The sequence below is a fragment of the Scylla paramamosain genome, chromosome 7, assembly GCF_035594125.1.
Source record: "Scylla paramamosain isolate STU-SP2022 chromosome 7, ASM3559412v1, whole genome shotgun sequence".
NCBI classification, from domain to species: Eukaryota; Metazoa; Arthropoda; class Malacostraca; order Decapoda; family Portunidae; genus Scylla; species Scylla paramamosain.
The window spans coordinates 22,873,116-22,895,282 of record NC_087157.1 but is presented as its reverse complement, the minus strand read 5'-3'; the positions used below and the strand labels follow the sequence as shown (position 1 = coordinate 22,895,282).

The window sequence follows — 22,167 nt, the reverse complement described above, 5'->3', positions numbered from 1 at the left end:
TTTTACATTTTTTCTTTCAATTTCCCCTTCCTTTTTTTCTCGCCTACATATTTTCCATTCCAAGCGAGAGAGAGAGAGAGAGAGAGAGAGAGAGAGAGAGAGAGAGAGAGAGAGAGAGAGAGAGAGAGAGAGAGAGAGAGAGAGAGAGAAATAGCAAGCTGAAACAACCACAGAATCCCTGGAAACTGTTCTCACTAAACACTTGAAGTCCTCTCGAGGCTGAGGACGTGAGAAGGAGACGCTAAGAGAGAGGAGTGAAGGTGGCGAGGCGAGCAGCAGGAGCGAGAGCTGGGAGCCAAGGAGAAGGGAGTGGACAAGGACTGGAAGGGGCCGTGCTGGGAGAGTCAGGGAGGCGGTGGAGGGGAGAGTGGAAGTTGGAGGCAAAACAAGTGGTAAGACCTTGGTGGGGGGCGAAGAGGGGTTAGAAAGAGGTGAAGCTGAAGGTGTGTTTTTAGCAAAGTACATATGCAACTTTATCTCTCTCTCTCTCTCTCTCTCTCTCTCTCTCTCTCTCTCTCTCTCTCTCTCTCTCTCTCTCTCTCTCTCTCTCTCTCATGTGGAACGAACGGCTATGCTGTAAGGGACGGAACAGTATCGTTGTGCTTCATTTAACGGAACAATTTTCTTGGTCCTTGTTTCTGTGTATGGGATGGAACGGTCTGGTCTTCGGTTGGGTCTTGGTCTTGGTTTTGAGGTCTTCGTCTTTAGGTCTTTTTCTTTGTCTTTTGAGGTCTTGATCTTGAGGTCTTGGTCTCGGTCTTGGAGTTCTGATCTCTTACGGTGGAAAGGAATTATATATGTATTCTGTTTTTTTTTAATTTTTTTTTATATGTTTGAAATGGAGCGGCTTTTTTTTTCATAATTTATAGGGTAAAAGGTCTCTCTCTCTCTCTCTCTCTCTCTCTCTCTCTCTCTCTCTCTCTCTCTCTCTCTCTCTCTCTCTCTCTCTCTCTCTCTCTCTCTCTCTCTCTCTCTCTCTCTCTCTCTCTCTCTCTCTCTCTCTCTCTCTCTCTCTCTCATGCTCAGACAAGCACGTGAAAGGTAAAGACATTATCTACACACACACACACACACACACACACACACACACACACACACACACACACACACACACACACACACACACACACACACACACACACACACACACACACACACACACACACACACACACACATAAAGCAATCCCTTGTGTCTGAAACGCAACGAAAACCCATACGCTTCATAAAAAAAGAAAAGATAAATAAAAACACAAAACCAGATAAAAACACACCAGACACACACAAACACACCCACACACACACACACACACACACACACACACACACACACACACACACACACACACACACACACACACACACACACACACACACACACACACACACACACACACACACACACACACACACACACAGGCAGGCATCATTTCTACGCACGTATAACACACACACACACACACACACACACACACACACACACACACACACACACACACACACACACACACACACACACACACACACCACATCCTCCCTCCCTCTCTTTCTCACCTCCCAGCACTTCTCTCACCTGTGCTTAAGACTCCCCGCAGCCACTCACGCGGTTCACCTCGAAGATAGAGCGAGACAAAGAGGCCTCGGGAGCTGGAGTGTGAGCGCAAGGTGTCAGGCGGTGATGCTGTGAAAGAAAGAAACGTGACGCGGCGCCTCCCTCCTAGCATGTCTCGGGCGCCGTCTCTCCTCACGCCTCGCCTTGTAGCACTAATTGTGGCCACGCGTTGCGCTCCTGGCGAGATGCTGCAGCTCTGGGGAGGGTGTGTGTGTGAGAGAGAGAGAGAGAGAGAGAGAGAGAGAGAGAGAGAGAGAGAGAGAGAGAGAGAGAGAGAGAGAGAGAGAGAGATTACTTGTGTTGGAAAGAGAAAAATGATAAGTTATTTGCCCATTACAGTAGTAGCAGCAGGAGCAGTAGTAGTAGTAGTAGTAGTAGTAGTAGTAGTAGTAGTAGTAGTAGTAGTAGTAGTAGTAGTAGTAGTAGTAGTAGTAGTAGTAGTAAAGAGAGAGAGAGGGAGGGAGCAATAAAAATTAATGCAATAGAGTGGTTGTAAATAGTGTGTGTGTGTGTGTGTGTGTGTGTGTGTGTGTGTGTGTGTGTGTGTGTGTGTGTGTGTGTGTGTGTGTGTGTGTTCGTGCGTGCATGGCAGTTGCTCATAGTTGTTCATCCATCACTAAACTACACGAAACAAGGCGACGATAAATGGCGTTCTGTCTCTAGCAAATCAATTCGCCATACCTTCAATTCGTTAGACCTCATTAAAATAGATCGATGGAAGTAAACGAAAAAAAAAAAAATCTCACTCGCGCCACTAGGGCAGACAGACGCACTTCACAGGAGCAACCAGCAGCACAACATAAAACTAGAGACTCCGTTTTCTAATTCTTTCAAGGGAGGAGGGGGCGGGAGAGAGAGAGAGAGAGAGAGAGAGAGAGAGGGAAAGAGAGAGAGAGAGAGAGGTGACGCCAGCCAGGAAACCGCAGGAGGAAAGATAAGATAATAAGGAGACAGAAAAAATAACTACGACTGGAAAAGACTGACGAGGAAGAGGATGGAAAGGAAGGAGGAGGAGGAAGGAAGACGCTAGATTCCTTTGGCTGATAAGTACGGAGAAGCAAGAGGCACGGAAGGGGTTAACGAGGGAGAAATACGTAAAGGTTAATGCGAAGGGAGTGTTGGGACTTTGTTAGGAGGACCGCTGCGTGTCAGACTCCTGGCCCGAGGGAGGGAAGGACGAGGTGAAGGTAATGTTGGTGGTGGCTACGAGTAACTGCACCTGGAGGAGGAGGAGGAGGAGGAGGAGGAGGAGGATGTGGTGGAAGGAGTGAGGTAGTGGTGTTGAGTAGGAGTAGCAACGTAAGGATGACGAAGAGGAGAAGGAGGAAAATAAATGGAGGAGGAGGAGGAGGAGGAGAATATGGTGGAGATAATGATGGTTATGAAAAGCAACGTAAGGATGACGAAGAAGATGGGAAAGAAGTAGAAATAATAGAAGAGGAAGAGGGAGAGAAGAAGAAAAAAATAGGGAAATAACGAAAAATGAAAATGAATAGGAACAAGAAGATAATGAATATATTTCTTTCTAAATATAAATTGTAAATTACAGAAGATGAAGACAAAGAAAGAAAAGGACGAGAGGAGGAGGAGGAGGAGGAGGAACTCATGAGGTGCCTTGTGTAAGTCAACTGGCCACTTACTGCGTTCTTGTTTTGTTGTGTTGTTTTGCAAGGAGGAGGAAGAGGAGGAGAAAGAAGAGAAAGGGACAGGAGAATGAAGAGTAGATGAGAACACGAACAATAACTAGAAATAGGAGGAAGAGGAGGAGGAGGAGGAGGAGAAAATGAAGAATTGGGAGTATGAGCGAGAAGGAATAAAGGAAAAAAAGAAGAGCAGAAACAGGAGGAGGAGGAGGAGAAGGAACGCAAATGAATTGAAAAGAACGCACACCAGCAGACTTGTAGACCCTTACGCGGCTGTTTGTAGCGGCTAAACTACCCAGCATGCTGTAGGATAAAGAAGGATAACAAAGATGATGTAGAAGAAGAAGAAGAAGAAGAAGAAGAAGAAGAAGAAGAAGAAGAATAGGAGGAGTAGGAGGTGGAGGAGGGGTAGACTGTTATATTGCCTAACCCTGAGGGAGGCCGCTGCGATACCTCTTCTCATAGGAGTACCAATTTATGTCCCCATGGCGGCGCCCTCCCTTACCCTCCCAGCGTGAGAGAGAGAGAGAGAGAGAGAGAGAGAGAGAGAGAGAGAGAGAGAGAGAGAGAGAGAGAGAGAGAGAGAGAGAGAGAGAGTAGGCCTTGTGGGAACCTAGGGCGCAACACAAGTTCTCATCCCGCCCTCTATAGCTTCCCGCTGCCTGTGTGACGGGAAGGGATTAGCATCTCTGTCACAGCGCTATGGACTGGAAGAGAGAGAGAGAGAGAGAGAGAGAGAGAGAGAGAGAGAGAGAGAGAGAGAGAGAGAGAGAGAGAGAGAGAGAGATTAAGCATAAAAAAGTAAAAGGCGAAATTCTGTGCTGTTAGAGAGAGAGAGAGAGAGAGAGAGAGAGAGAGAGAGAGAGAGAGAGAGAGAGAGAGAGAGAGAGAGAGAGAGAGAGAGAGAGAGAGAGAGATTAAGTGCTGCAACAAATACATCAACTCCAGTTTTCTTATCTTTTCTGTTCTCGAATTCCATCAATTTAAGTGTTACATTAATTCTGGGAACTGCACGTAATCCCTTTTCCATAGTCTACCATAAAAACGAGTGAGAAGAAAATGCGGAAATTCAATACAACTCCGCTCTGAAAGAAAACGGGATAAAAGTTGCATGCGGGAGGGGAGGAGAAGAATAGAATGAGAAGGAATGGGGAGGGATAGGAAGGCACAAAGGGAAAGTCCAGTATAGATATGTATCGATAAAAAAAAAAGGGAAAGGGGTGAGGAAAGGAAAGAAGGAAAAGGGAAAGAGGTGAGGGAAAGAATGGAGAAAGGGAAGAGTGATGAGGGAATGAGTGGAGGAAGATTAAAATATTGAAAGGAAGAGGAAAAGCGGATGAGTGAAAACGAGAAAAACTTTGAAGGAAGGTATAAAGGAAAAGAAGGAAAGGGGAAGAGGAAGGGAGTGAGTGGCAGTTTATACCAACATGCATTACGAAACTAATGAGAAAATATAAAAGGGGAAAGAAGAAGAGGAAGAACTGGATAAAAATGTAGAAAGCAGAATATAGATAAAATACGAGTATTGTATGGTGCATGATAAGGTGAGAAAAAGAACGGGAATAAGAAGAGCAATGATCGTGAAAGTGACCGTGAGGAGGTGTACAGGAGAAAACTAGAGACAACGTAAATATAATACAAAAATACGAATAAAACATTGGGGAAGACTAAGCAAACTAAGAAAAAAGAGAATAATAAAAAAATAGGAGAGAGAGAGAGAGAGAGAGAGAGAGAGAGAGAGAGAGAGAGAGAGAGAGAGAGAGAGAGAGAGAGAGAGAGAGAGCAGGAATTGTCTAAGAACAGCCCAGTGTCCGGCCGAGGAGGTGGAAGGTGGAGGGGGACGTGGGGGTGCTCCCTGGGGCCCCTCCGCTGTTCCCTGAGGGCAGTGGAGGGACCTTGAGGGCAGGAGGGAGTAAGAGAGTAGGAGGAGGGGGAGAGAGGGAGGGGAGTGAAGGAAAGGGGGGAAGGGGAAGGTGACGCTGAAAATAGCAAGAGTCATTTCATAGGTTATGATAAAAGTTGTTTGTTGCCTTCGCCTCTACTACTACTACTACTACTACGATTACTACTACTACTACTACCATTGCCATCGCCACCGCCACCATAAATAAGTAACAGGAACAAACACTGTAGTAGTGTGGCAGGTAATGATCAGTTTGGATCACTCCTTTTGGATCACTACTTACGAAGGCATTGAAATTTCTTTTTTTTTTAAGTTATTTCCTGATTTACATACGTGCGTTTTTTTTCATTTCTCTCTCTCTCTCTCTCTCTCTCTCTCTCTCTCTCTCTCTCTCTCTCTCTCTCTCTCTCTCTCTCTCTCTCTCTCTCTCTCTCTCTCTCTCTCTCTCTCTCTCTCTCTCTCTCTCTCTCTCTCTCTCTCTCTCTCTCTCTCTCTCTCTCTCTCTCTCTCTCTCTCTCTGCTAAGGCGATGCTGACCATTCCTTCTCTCCCATCGCTTCCTTCACCTCATTCCCTCTCCTTCCCTTTCCTTCTATCACGCTCTCTTATCCCTTTCTCCTTTCCTCTCATCTTCTCCCTATGCTGCGTTGAGAACCACGTGGCATGAGAGAGAGAGAGAGAGAGAGAGAGAGAGAGAGAGAGAGAGAGAGAGAGAGAGAGAGAGAGAGACTAAACAATGGTTCTCCAACTTCCCCAGCAGCACCCTAACCCACTCTCTCTCTCTCTCTCTCTCTCTCTCTGTATGGCCATAACCCACACTATTCTTCCTTTCTTTCCTTTCTCTCCTTTTCCTTGCCTTTCATCTACCTTTCCCATGTCCTTCCGCTTTTCATTGTGTTGATTTCCCATCCCTCTCCCTCTCCTCCCTCTTCCTCTCCCTCCCACGGGCCGACACATACTGACTGGACAAGACTGGGCGGCGTTGAAATCTCTCAAGTCAGTTCCCATTTCGTCCAATAGATGGCGCGCTCGTGGGTGACGCGACGTGGGTGTGTGCGAAGTTTCTTGTGTGTGTTGTCTTGTGTTGCGTTTTCTTTTCTCTTCTTGTTGCTGTTGCTGTGTCCGTGTCCTTGTGGTGTTCCTGTTTCTGGCTTTTCTTCTCCTTGTTTTTTTTTTTTTTTTTTTTGTCAATTTTGTTGTTGTTAATGTTTCTTTGTGATAGTCTTAGTCTTTCTTCTTCTTCTTCGTCTTCATCATCATCATGTTGTTTTTGTTGTTGTTGTTGTTGTTGTTGTTGTTGTTGTTGTTGTTGTTGTTGTTGTTGTTCTTCTTCTTCTTCTTCTTCTTCTTCTTCTTCTTCTTCTTCTTCTTCTTCTTCTTCTTCTTCTTCTTCTTCTTCTCCTCCTCCTCCTCCTCCTCCTCCTCCTCCTCCTCCTCCTCCTCCTCCTCCTCCTCCTCCTCCTCCTCCTCCTCCTCCTCCTCCTCCTCCTCCTCCTTTCTTTCCTGTCAGTGTTATCATTCATACAATCATAAAAATAAACTAGATATCTTTATAGACTTGTTAGAGAGAGAGAGAGAGAGAGAGAGAGAGAGAGAGAGAGAGAGAGAGAGAGAGAGAGAGAGAGAATAGAAGCAATGCAGACAGACCAAAGTGCAAAAATGAGAGAAACAAGGAAGGAAGAATGAGAGAATGAAGAGTGAGAAAAAGGAGAGCAGGAGAGACAAAGAGATAGAGGCCGACAGATTAAAAGAACCGAAAGAAGAGAAACAATACAGACGGACAGTGCAAAAATTAGTAGGTAAGGAAGGAAGAGAGAATGGAGAAAGAGAAAAAGGGGAGGAGGGGAAAGTGAAGAAGGGCGTAACAAACATGACTCCTCCTCGCATTCCCAACATTCCTCGCCAGATTAACACGAACCTTTGTACTCATGACCACTGCCTTCGTCCCGAGCCGTGCACATGCCCTCGACCTCCACACACACACACACACACACACACACACACACACACACACACACACACACACACACACACACACACACACACACACACACACACGTGAAGTCAGTCAGTCAGCAGTGCATGACGAAATTTTAGTTTAACCTCTTTTTTTCCTTTTCCGTGAGAGAGAGAGAGAGAGAGAGAGAGAGAGAGAGAGAGAGAGAGAGAGAGAGAGAGAGAGATTAATGATAATTGTGGAGATGGATAGATTTAAAAGTCATGCAAAGAAAGGGTGACTAGTAGAGAGGCGAAGGAGGAGGAGGAGGAGGAAGAAAAGATCACGGAGAGGAAGCTGAAGGAGAAAGACGAGAGATGAGAAAGAGAGGAGAGAAAAGACAAAAAAAAAAAAAAAGGTTAGGGTTGGGAGAAAAGGATCATGATGTGTGTGTGTGTGTGTGTGTGTGTGTGTGTGTGTGTGTGGTGTGAGGTGGTGGTGATTCGGGGAGAAGATTGTGGGGAGCGGAGTGGTCATCCGTGCTGTTTTATTTCGACCCACCCACCACCCACTGCCCACCTATTCACCCATCTACCTACCACCCACCTCCCCACTCACCCACCCACCCTGCCCGCCCATCCACGGGATGAGGGCGTCGAGGCGTTTCATCCTGAGGGGGAAATAAAGGTTTAGTAGTAGTAGTAGTAGTAGTAGTAGTAGTAGTACTAAGATAAATAAGAAAAAAAGAAAGAAAAGTAAACATGATGGGAAAAAATGTGTAAAGTTTAGAAAAACGGAGGATGAGTAAGAAGAAAGAGTAGGAGGAAGAGAAGAGGAAGACAGAAAGAAAGGAGGGGGAACAATAAGGTAAAAATAAATAAAGAAAGAATAAAAACTGATGGGAAGAATGTGTAGGAAGACGAAAAGTTTGGCAAAGAGAAGGTGGAGGGAGAAGGAAGAGAAAACAAAAAGAAAAAGCATAGTTTGATAAGAAGGAGGAGGAGGAAGGGGAGAGAGAAAAAAAAAGACGATAATGATGGGTAAGAGGGAAGAACAAGAAAGAATTACGAGAGAGAGAGAGAGAGAGAGAGAGAGAGAGAGAGAGAGAGAGAGAGAGAGAGAGAGAGAGAGAGAGAGAGAGTGTTCCTTTTAAACTTGACCACGCAAATTCTTTCCAGATTCTTTTGCACACTGTCTGTTTGTCTGTCTGTATGTTTGTCTATCTGTATCTGTCTGTCTCTCTGTCTGTCTGTCTGTCTGTCTGTCTGGCTGGCTGGCTGGCTGGCTGTTTGCTGTCTGTCTATCATTATAAATACATGTAATATTTCGGCAGAGAGAGAGAGAGAGAGAGAGAGAGAGAGAGAGAGAGAGAGAGAGAGAGAGAGAGAGAGAGAGAGAGAGAGAGAGAATGAAGAACGTCTAAAAAGAAGGAAGTAAAAGAGCAAAATCAACCTGTGGGAAGAGAGAGAGAGAGAGAGAGAGAGAGAGAGAGAGAGAGAGAGAGAGAGACGTCCTTGAGAGGGAGAGTCAGTCACCTCGCAGCGACCTGACTCCTTGCAGACAGTGTTCGTGTGTGCAATAATGCAACCCCCCGCTCTCTCTCTCTCTCTCTCTCTCTCTCTCTCTCTCTCTCTCTCTCTCTCTCTCTCTCTCTCTCTCTCTCTCTCTCTCTCTCTCTCTCTCTCTCCAGTATTATCAATGTCATGGTGCGAATTCCTTCTCTCGCTCCTTCGTCTTTCCTTCCTTCTTTTCTTCTATCTTCTCTTTTCTTTTCACTAATTTCTTTTCCGTTCTATGTGTTCATCACATTGTCTTTCATTATTAATTTCTTTTCTTTCGTGTCCTTCCTTCCTGCCTGCCTCCTTTTTCTCTCCTCCCTTCCTTCTGTTATCTTTTCTTTCATCAATATATCTTCCTCCTTCTGTCTGTCTGTCTGTCTGTCATTTGGTGTTTTGTCAGCCAGTCTGTCAACTTTCCTCTTATTTTTTCCTGTTTGTTTGTTCTTTGTCAATCAGTCAGTCATTTAGCCAGTGTGTGTTCGTGTGTGTATGTATGTCTCTTTCCTCTCCCACCCTACATCCTACTCCCAACCCTCCTCCTCTGTTCCTTCTCCCTCACCCACCCACCTACCCATCTTCTCCCACCCTCTCCCTCTCTCCCACCAACCTCCCAGTAACCTGCTGCAGGATATGGGCGACTGAGTTTGCCATGAACCAGCTTTGAGACAACTTTTTTCCCCCTCCCCCCTTGTCTTTATCCATGCTTTATAAATACCTCCCAAAGACCCAAGGCTGCGGGACTCGCTTCTCTTATCAGCCTGCGAATATTATGCTGATTTTTCTACTTTTTCCTTACTCAGCTTCTCTCTTTGGTTAGTCTTTGCTTTACCGGGGGTCTGGTGGGGGAGGAGAAAGAGGAGGTAGAGGAGGAGAAGGTCAGTGGTATTTTTGATGTCTTTTATCGGTTGTGGTGATGGTCATGATGGTGGTGGTTGTGGGATTAGTATAGGAATTAAGGTGTGGTTGCATGATAAGCCCCCCTCTCTCTCTCTCTCTCTCTCTCTCTCTCTCTCTCTCTCTCTCTCTCTCTCTCTCTCTCTCTCTCTCTCTCTCTCTCTCTCTCTCTCTCTCTCTCTCTCTCTCTCTCTCTCTCTCTCTCTCTCTCTCTCTCTCTCTCTCTCTACGAAGAAATGCTGATGGGGCCTTTGTGATGGAGATGAACACGAGAGAGAGAGAGAGAGAGAGAGAGAGAGAGAGAGAGAGAGAGAGAGAGAGAGAGAGAGAGAGAGAGAGAGAGAGAGAATGTGTGCGTGTGTTTGCGTTCATTCCACACTAACCACCACCACCACCACCACCAATACCAGCGCCTTTCCAACTTCTAAAAAGGTATCGACACCCTTAATTACTTCTATTTTAACGCTAATTATCCCCCTTAATTGCCTCGTTTACGCCGCGCCCGTGACGTGACGCCTCTAATGGCCCGCTCACGCCGCGCCGCTCACTCAGTCCTTTCTGGGGCCTGAAATGTGGGTTCCAGTCCTTTTTAGTGGTGCTGGATTCCCTCCTCTGTGTGTGTGTGTGTTTCTCTCTCTCTCTCTCTCTCTCTCTCTCTCTCTCTCTCTCTCTCTCTCTCTCTCTCTCTCTCTCTCTCTCTCTCTCTCTCTCTCTCATCGACAAATTTCCAGTTGTGTTGTATCGTTTATGAGTTTTAATATATATATATTTTTTTCAGCATTTCCTTTCTTAATACGTGGAATATAATTGAACTTATCTTTCTTTTTCTTCTTATAACTGCTTTTGGTCACATCCCATTAGATTCAATCCCTTTTGAGGTTGGAAATGACACGTTCCGATTCCTTTTTCCTCTCAGAACTGCATTGGGTCGCTTTTCTTATCGGTTCCTTCAGTTTAAATAAAGGTTTCGGTCACTTTTTTTCATCCCGTATACTCGATCTTGTTTTGTACGATTCGATCCTCCCTTAAGTGGTGAAAATGGACGTTTCTGCTCCCTTTCACCGCCTCCTATTCTCTGGTCCTGCCTCGAGAGCGTCCCAGCAGCTGAAGATGTGGAGTTCAATGCCTTTTATCTGTGTGAGATCCTCTTCCTTTGTTGTGTGTGTGTCGGGAAGGGTGTTCAATGCTCCTTCAGGTGGGCTTAGCTTATTGGGTAGGTTTCGTACAGGTGTGTGTTGTGTGTATAGGAACAGGTGTTTTTGAGGGTGGTGGTGGTGGTGGTATGTGTGTGTGTGTGTGTGTGTGTGTGTGTGTGTGTTTTGTTTTCGTTTTGTAAGTTTTGGCGCTTTTTGTGTATTTATTTTTATTTTAGTTTTCTTTTTGTTTTTGTTTTTGTGAATGGTAATTTTTAAAAGGTTACGTGAATGTATGGATGAATGAATGGCTGTATGTGAAAGTATAAATGAATGAATGTGAATAAAAAACAATATGCAACTATACACACCGGCTCCGTTCTCTTTTTGTCTCTTCTCTTCCTTACCACATCTCCCATTACGCTGCCTTCACTGCCCCTGTCCCCATTACTTTTCCCATTCCATCCCCATTCTTTTCACTCCCCCATTCATATTCCTTCCCATTCCCTCATTTTACTAATACCCCATGCCTTCCTTCTATCTCTTCCTTTTCCTCTCCCTATTTCCTTCTTATTTCCTTTAACTTATGTGCATTTCCTCCCATTTCTAACCCTCCTATTTCTTCCCTTCTCTAGCTCTCCTCTCTTAAAATCCTATTTGTTTACTTATCTAGCCCCTCTCCCTTTCGTAATCTCCCTATTTCTTTACTTTTCAACATCCCCTCTCTTTCCTAGTCTCCCTTGCTCTCCCTAACCAGATGGCTGTGTGGTAGTGTACTGTTTCGCAGCCTAAAGGTCACAGGTTCGATCCTGGCTCACGGTGATTTGTCAGGTGGAGGAAGTAGCGCTGTATTGTTATCCAGCCTGGCGCTTTATGACCTCCCTGTTGTGTCGTTGTAACTTGAAGGGGTTTAAGTCGTGCTCTCAAAAATTTATACTCTTCTCCTCTTCCATCACCTTCTCTTCTTTTTCTTTGCCTTGATGTTTTTTCTTTTTTTTCTTTCTTTCTTTCTTTCTTTCTTTCTTTCTTTCTTTCTTTCTTTCTTTCTTCCTTCCTTCCTTCCTTCCTTCCTTCCTTCCTTCCTTCCTTCCTTCCTTCCTTCCTTCCTTCCTTCCTTCCTTCTTCTTCTTCTTCTTCTTCTTCTTCTTCTTTCTCCTCCTCCTCCACCTCCTCCTCTCCTCTCCTCTCCTCTCCTCTCCTCTCCTCTCCTCTCCTCTCCTCTCCTCTCCTCTCCTCTCCACAACCACCACCACCACCACCACCACCACATCAGCTGTCTAAGTCACTCAATAGATGACTTGGTACTGAATTCTCCCCCGTCACAATACATGATGGGTGGACGGGAGGTGTGACGGGTGGATGTGTGACGTTAGGCCGACTTCTGTGCCCTCGCCAAGGTCACGGGGGACCGGGAGAGGCCGAATAGAACGCTGGTTAGGCCTAGAAAGGAATGGGAGGGGGAGGCAGAGCGGGAAGGAGTGGGGAATGAGGGGAGAAGAAAACAAGGTAATAATTATGGTGTTGGTGAGAATATGAGGTCAGGGGAGTTTGGCATGAATACCTTTGTGGCCTCTCTCTCTCTCTCTCTCTCTCTCTCTCTCTCTCTCTCTCTCTCTCTCTCTCTCTCTCTCTCTCTCTCTCTCTCTCTCCGTTTTTCTGAATTTTTTAACTTCTATTTTGTTTGTTGATATTTTTTCGTAATTCATCTCTGTTTTGTATTTTTTTTCCTTCTTTCGTATATTTATCTCCGTCCTTCATGTTTATTTGTACTCTTAAGTTTATCTTCTTTCTGCATTTATTCATCGTATTATTGCATTCTCCTTTCTCCTCCGTTGTTATTTTTTCACTCTCTTCCTACTTCTTCATTTTTTATATACGAGTATCTTCCTCTCTCTTCCTATTTCGTAATGTTTTTCCTTTTCTCCTTACTCGTCCATCTTTCAAAACTCATCCCTATTTCATATTCATTTCCTCTTTCCGGTCTTCCTTGACTTGCATTCCAATGGTCATTCCTCCTCCTCCTCCTCCTCCTCCTCCTCCTCCTCCTCCTCCTCCTCCTCCTCCTCCTCCTCCTCCTCCTCCTCGACTCATTCTTGTTAATCTCCTCTCATCTGCTGTTTCATGTCGGCTGATTGAATATTTCTAATCATACACGAGTGTCTGGCGTGATGGGTGAATGGGGCGCCTCGGGAGATGATGGGAGGAGATGAGGAAGGGGAGGAGGGAGTAGGAGGAAGGAGGAGGATACCTTAGCCATTTGTTCATCTATAATCCATTATTAACACGCCAAGCCGGGGTTACTGTAGTACCTGTTTAGGCTTACCTGAAGGAGGGGGAGGAGGGTGGTGGTGGTGGTGGAGGTGGTGGTGGTGGTGGAGGTGGTGGTTGTGGTGGTGGTGGAGGGAGGGTGGAGTAGGTGGAGGTATGTAGTTTAGTACTGGTGGCCTTGTTGTTGGTTATTTAACTTTTTTTTTTTTTTTCAAGGAGTCTTCGTTAATTGTGGATGGGAGATAAGGGTAATGGCGGTGGAGAAATGATCAGGAATAGGATTAAGCGTTGAGTTATGGCGGTGCTGCGATGTGTATCCCATGGTGCCCGATAGTATTATGAGGAGGCGCTACTGCTCCATCCGAAAAAAAAATAAATAAATAAAATAAATAGATAAATAAAAATAACTGTGAGATGTTGGGGAGAAAATGAGGAAGTGATTATGAGGGGGTTGCTTCTCCTACCGGAAAATTACCATGAGATGAAAAAAGAAGTCGAAGTATTAGCTTCCTTTATTGTGAAGCTGAGTAAAAAAAAATGTAAAGTATTAGAAGAATTTCAATTGTTCAGTTAAGTAAGTACAACTTGGAAAACGCGAGAACATTTTCATTGCATAGTTGAGAAGAAAAATTAATGGAATTTTTTCGTAATGTGACTGAAGAAGATTAAAAAAAGGAAAATATGTTTAATTGCTTAATTGAAACAAATAAAAGAATACAAGAATGTTTTCATTAGAATTTTTCATACTGTAGTGATGTTGTTCAAGAAGATAAGGAAATATGAAAATAATGCTGTTTTGCATCGCTTAACTGAAAAAAAAAAAACATCGGAAAATAGAACCATTTCATTATTCACTCACAAACCTCACATCCACACACTCCACCATATCCTGTTCTTTACTCCCTCATTTCTCAGCCTAGTTACACATACCCCTCCTCATGTCTATTCCCCAAACCTTCTTTCCCTCACTCCCACCCACCCCAACCCATCCCCATCTGCCCAGTCCATGTCCCCATTCCTCACTCTAGCCAGCCTTTCATACAAGCCTCCTCTTACCCATTCCGAGCACCTCCTCTGCCCCCGCATCTTTAATTAGAACACTTTGCATGGGGCGCCGCGGCAGCATCCATCACGGGGCGGAAAATGGGGAGGATGGGGAGAATGGGGGCGGTAAAGGGGAGCGAGGGTGGGCCTTGTTTATGCTAATGACAAGTGTGCAAGAGGTGAGAAAGAGAGAGAGAGAGAGAGAGAGAGAGAGAGAGAGAGAGAGAGAGAGAGAGAGAGAGAGAGAGAGAGAGAGAGAGAGAGAGAGAGAGAGTTACCCAGTCAGTTAACCAGTCAGTCACTTAATCACAGGTAAAAAGAAAGCATAAAGTTAACACATTTACCTGTCACACAAAACTCATTAAGGCAAACGAGAGAGAGAGAGAGAACTTAAAATGAATCTCCCTCTTTTCTCCTCCCCTTCACCTATTCACCTTAGCTGTACAACCCTTTAATTAGTACTTTTCTCCTTTTCTGCAGGTGAGTGTCTGCGTGTGTCACCTGAGAACTGCCGCAGGTGACAAGGTAATGACTGTCCCTGCATTCCTGCCGCACCATCTGCTATACGTGGGTACCTAACCTATCCCCTTGTACCTTGTCCCTTGTATGAGCGTGTTTGTGTGTGCTGTGAGGGACGGGCAGGGCAGGGAAGAGTGAGATAGGGAAGGTAAAGAAAGGGTGAAGGGTTGGAGGAATGCAGGTAAGATAAGGTTTAGTAATTTAAGAGATGCTATTGAAAAGGTGAACAGAAGAGATAGGAGGAATGGAAAGTAGCAATTGAAAAGGGAAACAGTAAAAAAAAAAATATGGTGATAGTATTGAAAGAGTTGCAAAGGGGAAGGGATGATGGAAGTAACGGTTGAAAAGGGGATGAATAAGGGGAAAGATGATAAAAGGGTAGATTAGGTAGGGAAGGTAATGTAGGGAACATGATAGAAAAGGGGGAAAGAGTAAAAGGAACAATGGAAAGAAAGATTGAAATGAAGGAATGATTGAATAGAAAGAAAAGAAGATAAAAGAAAGCTTATCGGAACCAGTAATGCATAAAAAGAAAGGAAAATAACAAGAGAAAGAGGACTGAACGAATGCATAAAACAGTAATACAGAAAAAAAGAGAGAGTGGGGAAAAGGATTGGATACATCAATGAAAAGAGAAGAGATGGCAATGTTAAGAGAAGTAATAAAAAAGAAAACGATAACTAGTACATGCTATAAAAGAGAAAAGGAGAAGCATGAAATAGAATGGGAATGAAGGAAGCAAGGAAAGAGAAAGTAAGCAAATAGAAAGAAAACGAAAGGAATTAACGAATGAAAGGGTGAACCAAGGAAGAATATAAGTAACACAGAAAAAGGGAGAATGACAGAGAATTGCTATGTAAGGATAGGGAGAAGGAAATGATGGTATAAAAGACAGGGAAGAAGAGAGGAGGCGAGCATATGGAAGAGTATAGAGGAGGACGAGGATGAGGAGGAAGGGTACACGTATTCCTCTCACATGTTTTCTCCTCTTATCTTCTTGTCCTCTTCCTCCTCTGGCTCTTGTAAGGTGCGTATCAGAGAGAGAGAGAGAGAGAGAGAGAGAGAGAGAGAGAGAGAGAGAGAGAGAGAGAGAGAGAGAGAGATTTGCTCATATTTCTGTCTGCGTTCAGGAACTACGCCCAGTGATAGTCTGCCTGTGTGTGTGTGTGTGTGTGTGTGTGTGTGTGTGTGTGTGTGTGTGTGTGTGTGTGTGTGTTCATCCCTCCTCGTAAGCAGTCACAAAATGCCCAAATGTCCCCAGAATCCGTCTTAAGAAGGATGTCCCCCCAGCAGTGACTCCTCTTTCCCTGCTTCGTCTTCTTTTCACGCTCCCATAGAAGAGGACTGCAATTTGACAGGATTGAAGGAAGGGCGGATAAAAGAAGAAGTTTTGTGGTGTTTTTTTCTTTATATATATATCCGTGGCTGTGGAGCTTTATTTATTTATTTTTTTTTATCGTTTTTATTTGTCCATGTGTGTTTGAAAAGGGATTTGTAGAAAAGGTTTTAGAAAGATTCATAGGTTAGGTATTAGTTTGAGAGTACACACACACACACACACACACACACACACACACACACACACACACACACACACACACACACACACACACACACACACACACACACACACACACACACACACACACACACACACACACACACACACACACACACACACACACACGTAGTATCAGTAGTAGTATAGTAGTAGCAGTAGCACCAGCAGCAGTAATAGTAGTATAACAGAAAGAACAGAAGCAGTAATAGTAGTAGTAGCAGTAGAAATAGAAGTAGTAGTAGTAGAAGTAGTAGTTGTAATAGTAGTAGTAGTAGTAGTAGTAGTAGTAGTAGTAGTAGCAGCAGCAGTAGGAGTAGTAGCAGCAGGAGTCCTCAGCGCAGGACAAAGGTTTCTTAAGGAAGCGTCGGAGGGAGATCCTGCAGGAATGCGTCTGAAGGAGGAGGAGGAGGAGGAGGAGGGGGATAGTGAGTGTGCCGGCGTGTGCAAGGATCAGGGTTTAAGGTGCCATTTATGGGGCGCCCTCCCTTTCCTTCCCTTCTCCTCTCTTCCTCTCCCTTCCCTTCCCATTCCTTTCCTTCGTCTCCTTTCCTTCTCTTCCCTTCGTCTCCTGTCCCTTCCCTTCCCTTCCCTTCCCTTCCCTTCCCTTCCCTTCCCTTCCCTTCCCTTCCTCTCCCTTCATTTCCATTCCCTTCTCCTCTCCTTCCATTCCCTTCTCTTTCTTTCCCTCTCATTCCCTTCCCTTCCCTTCCCTTCCATTTCCTTTCCTTTCCTTTCCTTTCCTTTCCTTTCCTTTCCTTTCCTTCCCTTCCCTTCCCTTCCCTTCCCTTCCCTTCCCTTCCCTTCCCTTCCCTTCCTATTCCTCCCTTCAGAGTCTCTCTCTCTCTCTCTCTCTCTCTCTCTCTCTCTCTCTCTCTCTCTCTCTCTCTCTCTCTCTCTCTCTCTCTCTCTCTCTCTCTCTCTCTCTCTTTTTTTTTTTTTTTTTTTTTTTTTTTATTTAAACAAAATTTACATCAGGCTTAAAACAACACGTTTTTTATGCTGTTATTTGAAAAGCCTATACTTAAATGTAAGGAAGAAAATATATACAAAAAGTAAACTCATCCTACTATATATATATATATATAGACATGATTAACACAGCACTAGTGTGGGGGTTGTGTTTTACGCCACCTGTGTGCAGCCACTTTCACTTGCTGGAGTGTCATTGTCTGTGTATCACTCGTGGCTGCCGTAAACACATTCCACAGTCTGGAGGTTCTAGCTGTAAGAGCGTTGGTGCTGCCTCGAGTAAGATCGAGGCACTTGCACCAGCATGTCATTAGAGGTGGTGGTCCTGGACTCCCTCTGGACAGCTCGTGGTGGGAGCCTTATCGAGCTGAGATGAGGGACCTCCAGAACCCGGGCCTTGTGCTGGACCACCAGCGCCGACACGTCCCGCCGATGCTCAGCGACGTGACTCCGGTCTGCTCCTCCTGCTGCTGCTGCTGCTGTCCGTCCATCCCCACCAAGCGCAGAGCACGGCGTTGCACAGCATCCAGTCTCTGCAAGTGGGTGGGGGCACTCGACATCCAGGACAAGGCACTGTACTCCATACAAGGCCGTATCTGAGCCTTGTACAGTGTGAGGATGCCCCGGGAGTCGAGGTTTCCTGACATCCGACGCAGTGCAGAGACTCGCTGGGAGACCTGGTGGGCAACAGCAGCAACATGGCGGTCAAAGCGCAGGCCACAGTCCACCGTCACTCCCAGCAACTTGACGTGTTCCTGGAGGGGAAGTGTCTGGCCTCCAAAAATCAGACAGCCTGAGACGGCTGGGGAGGCAGCTGGGGACCGTGAGATGACCATGGCCTGCGTCTTTTCTGGAGCGAAGCTGACTTGCCACGCCTCTCCCCACTCCATCACCAGCCTGAGCTGCCTATTTAGCTCTCTAACGGCTCGTTGACTGTCGGAGCGGCAGTAGGAGCGGGAGAGATTGCAGTCGTCGGCGTATGCAAGCAGAGTCGGGATTTGCCGCAGGAGGTCATCGATGTATATGTTCCACAGGATCGGGCCCAACACTGAACCCTGTGGAACTGAGGCCTGTATAGGTAACGGCTGGGATGCCTGTCCATTGATGACTACCCGGAGGATTCTCCCCTGAGGTAGTCCTCGAGCAGTGCAAGGAGGTTGCCCTGGATACCCTTGGCGCAAAGCTTTTTTACAAGCCCCGCGTGCCAGACCCTATCAAAGGCCCCAGCAATGTCCAGGGCCACCACAAGAGTATCCAGACCTTCGTCCAGGGCATCCTGCCAGCCTTGGGAGAGGAGGGTGAGGAGGTCCGCTTGCTGAGCGGCCAGGCCGGAAGCCGAACTGTCTGTCTGAGAGGAGGCGGTGCTCACTCAGGTGATGACAGATGACACCTGCCACCACCTGCTCCAGCAACTTGCCCACCACGGAGAGCAGCGAGATGGGTCTGTAGTTGCTGGGCTCAGACTTTGAGTTCTTCTTGTGGGCTGGTACCACTGGCGCCTCCTTCCATATAGAGGGCCACCTGTGCTCCATCAGGCAGGCCCTGAAGACGCTGGTGAGAGGACCTGACAGCTCACTGGCGCAACGTTTGAGGAGCCGCGGGCTGATGTCGTCCGGGCCGGTGGCTTTGTTCTCCTCTACTTCCCTCATCAGCCGCTCCACCTGTTCACGTGTCACCTGAACATCGGCGACGGTGTGGTCTGTTTCCTGAGGGAGGTGAGGTGGACGTCTACCCGGATCAGTGACTGACATCTTCTCTGCGAAAAAATCAGCGAGTAGAGAAGCCTTGTCCTCACTGCTGGCGGCTGTTGTCCCGTCCGGCCTTGTTAGTGGAGGAACAGTGTCGCGGCGGCCTGTTCCTTGCTGCTCCTTGACAAGCCTCCACCAGGTCTTGTGGCCAACCCCTGAGCCACAGAGCTTTTGCCTCAGGTCCTCTCGCTGCTGCCGTCTCGCCCACCTGCAGGTAGCTGTCACCCGTCTACACGCCACACGGTGTTGGGCCCAGTTGTAGTGTGTTGGACGACGTTTGTACCTCACCCAGGCTTCGTGTTTAGCCTCAGCGGCCGCTCGGCATCGGTAACCAAACCAAGCAGGGTCATTAGGCCTAACGAGGTACCTTCTGCTGGGGACGTGTTGCTGCTGGAGGGCAAGGAGTTTGGTGGTGAGGGCACGGGCCTTTTCCTCCGCGTTGCCTATCAGTAGGGCGTCCCAGTCCAAGCGAACGATGTCGTGTCTCAGGGATGCCCAGTCAGCCTGCTCCCACAGCCAGATAGTGCGCGGGCGGCGGCCTCCCTCGCTATATCCAGCTTGACTCGTGCCAGCACGGCGTGGTGGTCGGAGGTGCCCACCGTCCCCAGTTGATGGCAGACGATGCTGGAGTCAGGGAGATCTGTTAGCACAGGGTCCAGCGACCCTCCCCTCTCATGTGTAGGGAAGGACACGTGGTTCGTCAGACCCTGCACCATCAGGAGGCTGTTAAAGGCATCCTGCTCCAGGTGGAAGTTTAGATCCCCCAGAATCATGACGTGGGAACACTTGTGCCGCTGTAGCATAGTGTCCAATTCCTCCGTCAGAAAATCCAGCGCTGAACGTCCTTGCCTTGGGGGACGGTACATGACACACAGGAGGAGTCCTGTGCTGTCATTTATTACCACTCTGAAGAACAGCGCCTCCATTCCTTCAGGCAGCACCACGTCAATTTTTTGAGTTTGGAGGCCGTGTTTGAAGCAGGCAGCCACGCCTCCGCCCACGCTCTCTCTCTCTCTCTCTCTCTCTCTCTCTCTCTCTCTCTCTCTCTCTCTCTATCTATCTGTTCCTCTCCCTTCCTCTCTCATCAAGCCTTTGCTCATCAAGACCTACGCAGTTTGCTCTCTCTCTCTCTCTCTCTCTCTCTCTCTCTCTCTCTCTCTCTCTCTCTCTCTCTCTCTCTCTCTCTCTCTCTCTCTCTCTCTCTCTCTCTCTCTGATGAACGCTTGCTGTATATTTTCTCCTTTCATTCCTTGTATCGTCCTTCCCCTCCCTCCCTCCCTCCTCCTCCTCCTCCTCCTCCTCCTCCTCCTCCTCCTCCTCCTCCTCCTCCTCCTCCTCCTCCTCCTCCTCCTCCTCCTCCTCCTCCTCCTCCTCCTCCTCCTCCTCCTACTGCCCCATACCATACCTGCGCCTCACCCATTCACCCATCCAGTATCCACCTACCTCCACCCACCTCCACCTTTCCCCACAGCCATCCACCACGCCCTCCACACCCGCCTGGCCACTCCCACCTGACAGCCTGGCATTTATACAGCCTCCACACCTCCACACCTGCACACCTGTTCCACACCTCCCTAGGGCGTGGCTTCTCTTTAAAACACAGTACAGGTTTTCATACTTGTACATTCTCGACTCTGACACGCCCACACCGACTGCCTTCCCAGCGTCCTGCCACGACTCTGACGACGACTGTTCAGGAGCTGCTGCCCCCCTTCTTGTCTTTTTTTTTTTCTTCTTTTTTTTCTTTCTGTTTTTGTTGTTGTTGTTGTTGGTGGTGGTGGTGGTGGTGGCGATGGTGTTGTTGTTGTTGTTGTTGTTGTTGTTGTTGTTGTTGTTGTTGTTGTTGTTGATCATCATCATCGCCTTCTTCTTCTTCTTCTTCTTCTTCTTCTTCTTCCTCTTCTTCTTAGTAGTTTTTTTTTCATTTATTTATTTTTTTTTCTTAGGGGTGAGGAAGAAAATTTACGAGTTCATTTACAAGGTCTAAAAATTTCTTAACATCAGTGATAATAAAGAGATTGACTTGTTGACTCTCTCTCTCTCTCTCTCTCTCTCTCTCTCTCTCTCTCTCTCTCTCTCTCTCTCTCTCTCTCTCTCTCTCTCTCTCTCTCTCTCTCTCTCTCTCTCTCTCTCTCACAAATCACCGCTCTCCCTCGGGCACACAGAGACCCATAGCTAAAGGAGAGAACCGTAAATTCCCTCACTGATAAGACCTTTCCTCTCACTTCCCTCTCTCTCTCTCTCCCTCTCCCTCTCTCCCCTCCTTTCCTTTCCACCTTCATCCCCTCTCTTGCTTTCTTTCATTTGTACCTTTAAACCTCGTTATACTAACTTATACTTAACTTTTTCTTTCTTTCTCTTTTCCACTCTATCTCTTCTATTCTCTCTCTTCCTTCTCTTGCTTCGTGACTTATAGCTCCTTTTCGGTACTTATTCGTTCTTACTTTCTTCTATTTGTTTCTTGTTTTCTTTCATCATCTCATTCTCATCTTCCCTCTCCTCTTCTTTCCTTTGTTCCTTTCTCTTCTTTCATTACCTCTTATCTCTTGTTTCCTCCCTTCTCTTCTCTTTCTCTTCTCGTCTTTCTTTTACAATCCTTCCTCTTCGTCTTCTTCGTCCTTATCCTCGCTGCGTCATGAGCGATGATGATGATGATGATGATGATGATGATGATGATGATGATGATGGTGATGATGATGATGAGAAGGAGGAGGAGGTGGAGGAGGAGGAGGAGGAGATCAGGAAGTAATAATGAAAGATGAGGAAGAGAAGTAAAAGGACAAGAAGATAAGAACGAAAGAGAGAAAGAGCAAGAAAGAGAAAAGGAGATACTATGAAAGGAGGAAAATAAATGATAGGAATACTAATACGGAAGGAGAAGGAGGAAGAGGAGGAGCTGGTGGTGGTGGTGTTTGTAGGAAAGAAGGAAAAGAAGGAAGAAGAGGAGAAGATAATTAGAAGCTATACAAGAGGATATGAAGGAGGAGGAGGAGGAGGAGAAACAACAGCAGCAGCAGCAGCAGCAGCAGCAGCATCAATAGAAGAAAACCAATACTGAAAGGAGGAGGAGGAGAAGTAGGAGGAGGAGGAGGGGGAGGAGGAGACCTGGAAAGGGCAGGAAGAAAAAGAGGAAGAATAGAAGAGGGGAGCCTTCTGCAACGCCTCCTCCTCCTCCTCCTCCTCCTCCTCCTCCTCCTCCTCCTCCCGCCCACCAGCCCTCTTGAGCCATTTTTCAAGGTGGAGGAGGAGAAGGAGGAGGAGGTGGTGGTGGTGGTGGCGGCGGCGGCAGAAGGTGTGGGTTGCCCCCTTGTGTTTGAGAACCGGTTGTCCTGAAGGCATTTGGCGCCCCATTGTTTTAGGCAGAGCAGCGGCACCCAGCC

At 46.7% G+C, this 22,167-nt stretch overlaps 1 protein-coding gene across 3 annotated transcripts in view; it reads left to right on the top strand.

Annotated features, from left to right (window-relative positions):
* The window catches only part of LOC135102230 (cyclin-dependent kinase 6-like), a 164,750-nt gene that overhangs the window by 83,977 nt on the left and 58,606 nt on the right, over window positions 1–22,167 (top strand). The window contains exon 5 of one of the 3 annotated variants that reach the window (XM_064007102.1): window positions 14,471–16,185. The exons of the other annotated variants lie outside the window; for them this stretch is intronic. Coding sequence (XP_063863172.1) covers window positions 14,471–14,474 — 4 coding nt within the window. The 3' untranslated portion in view covers window positions 14,475–16,185. Of the gene's footprint in view, window positions 1–14,470; window positions 16,186–22,167 lie in introns of those variants that run through there. 3 annotated transcript variants of the gene reach the window in all.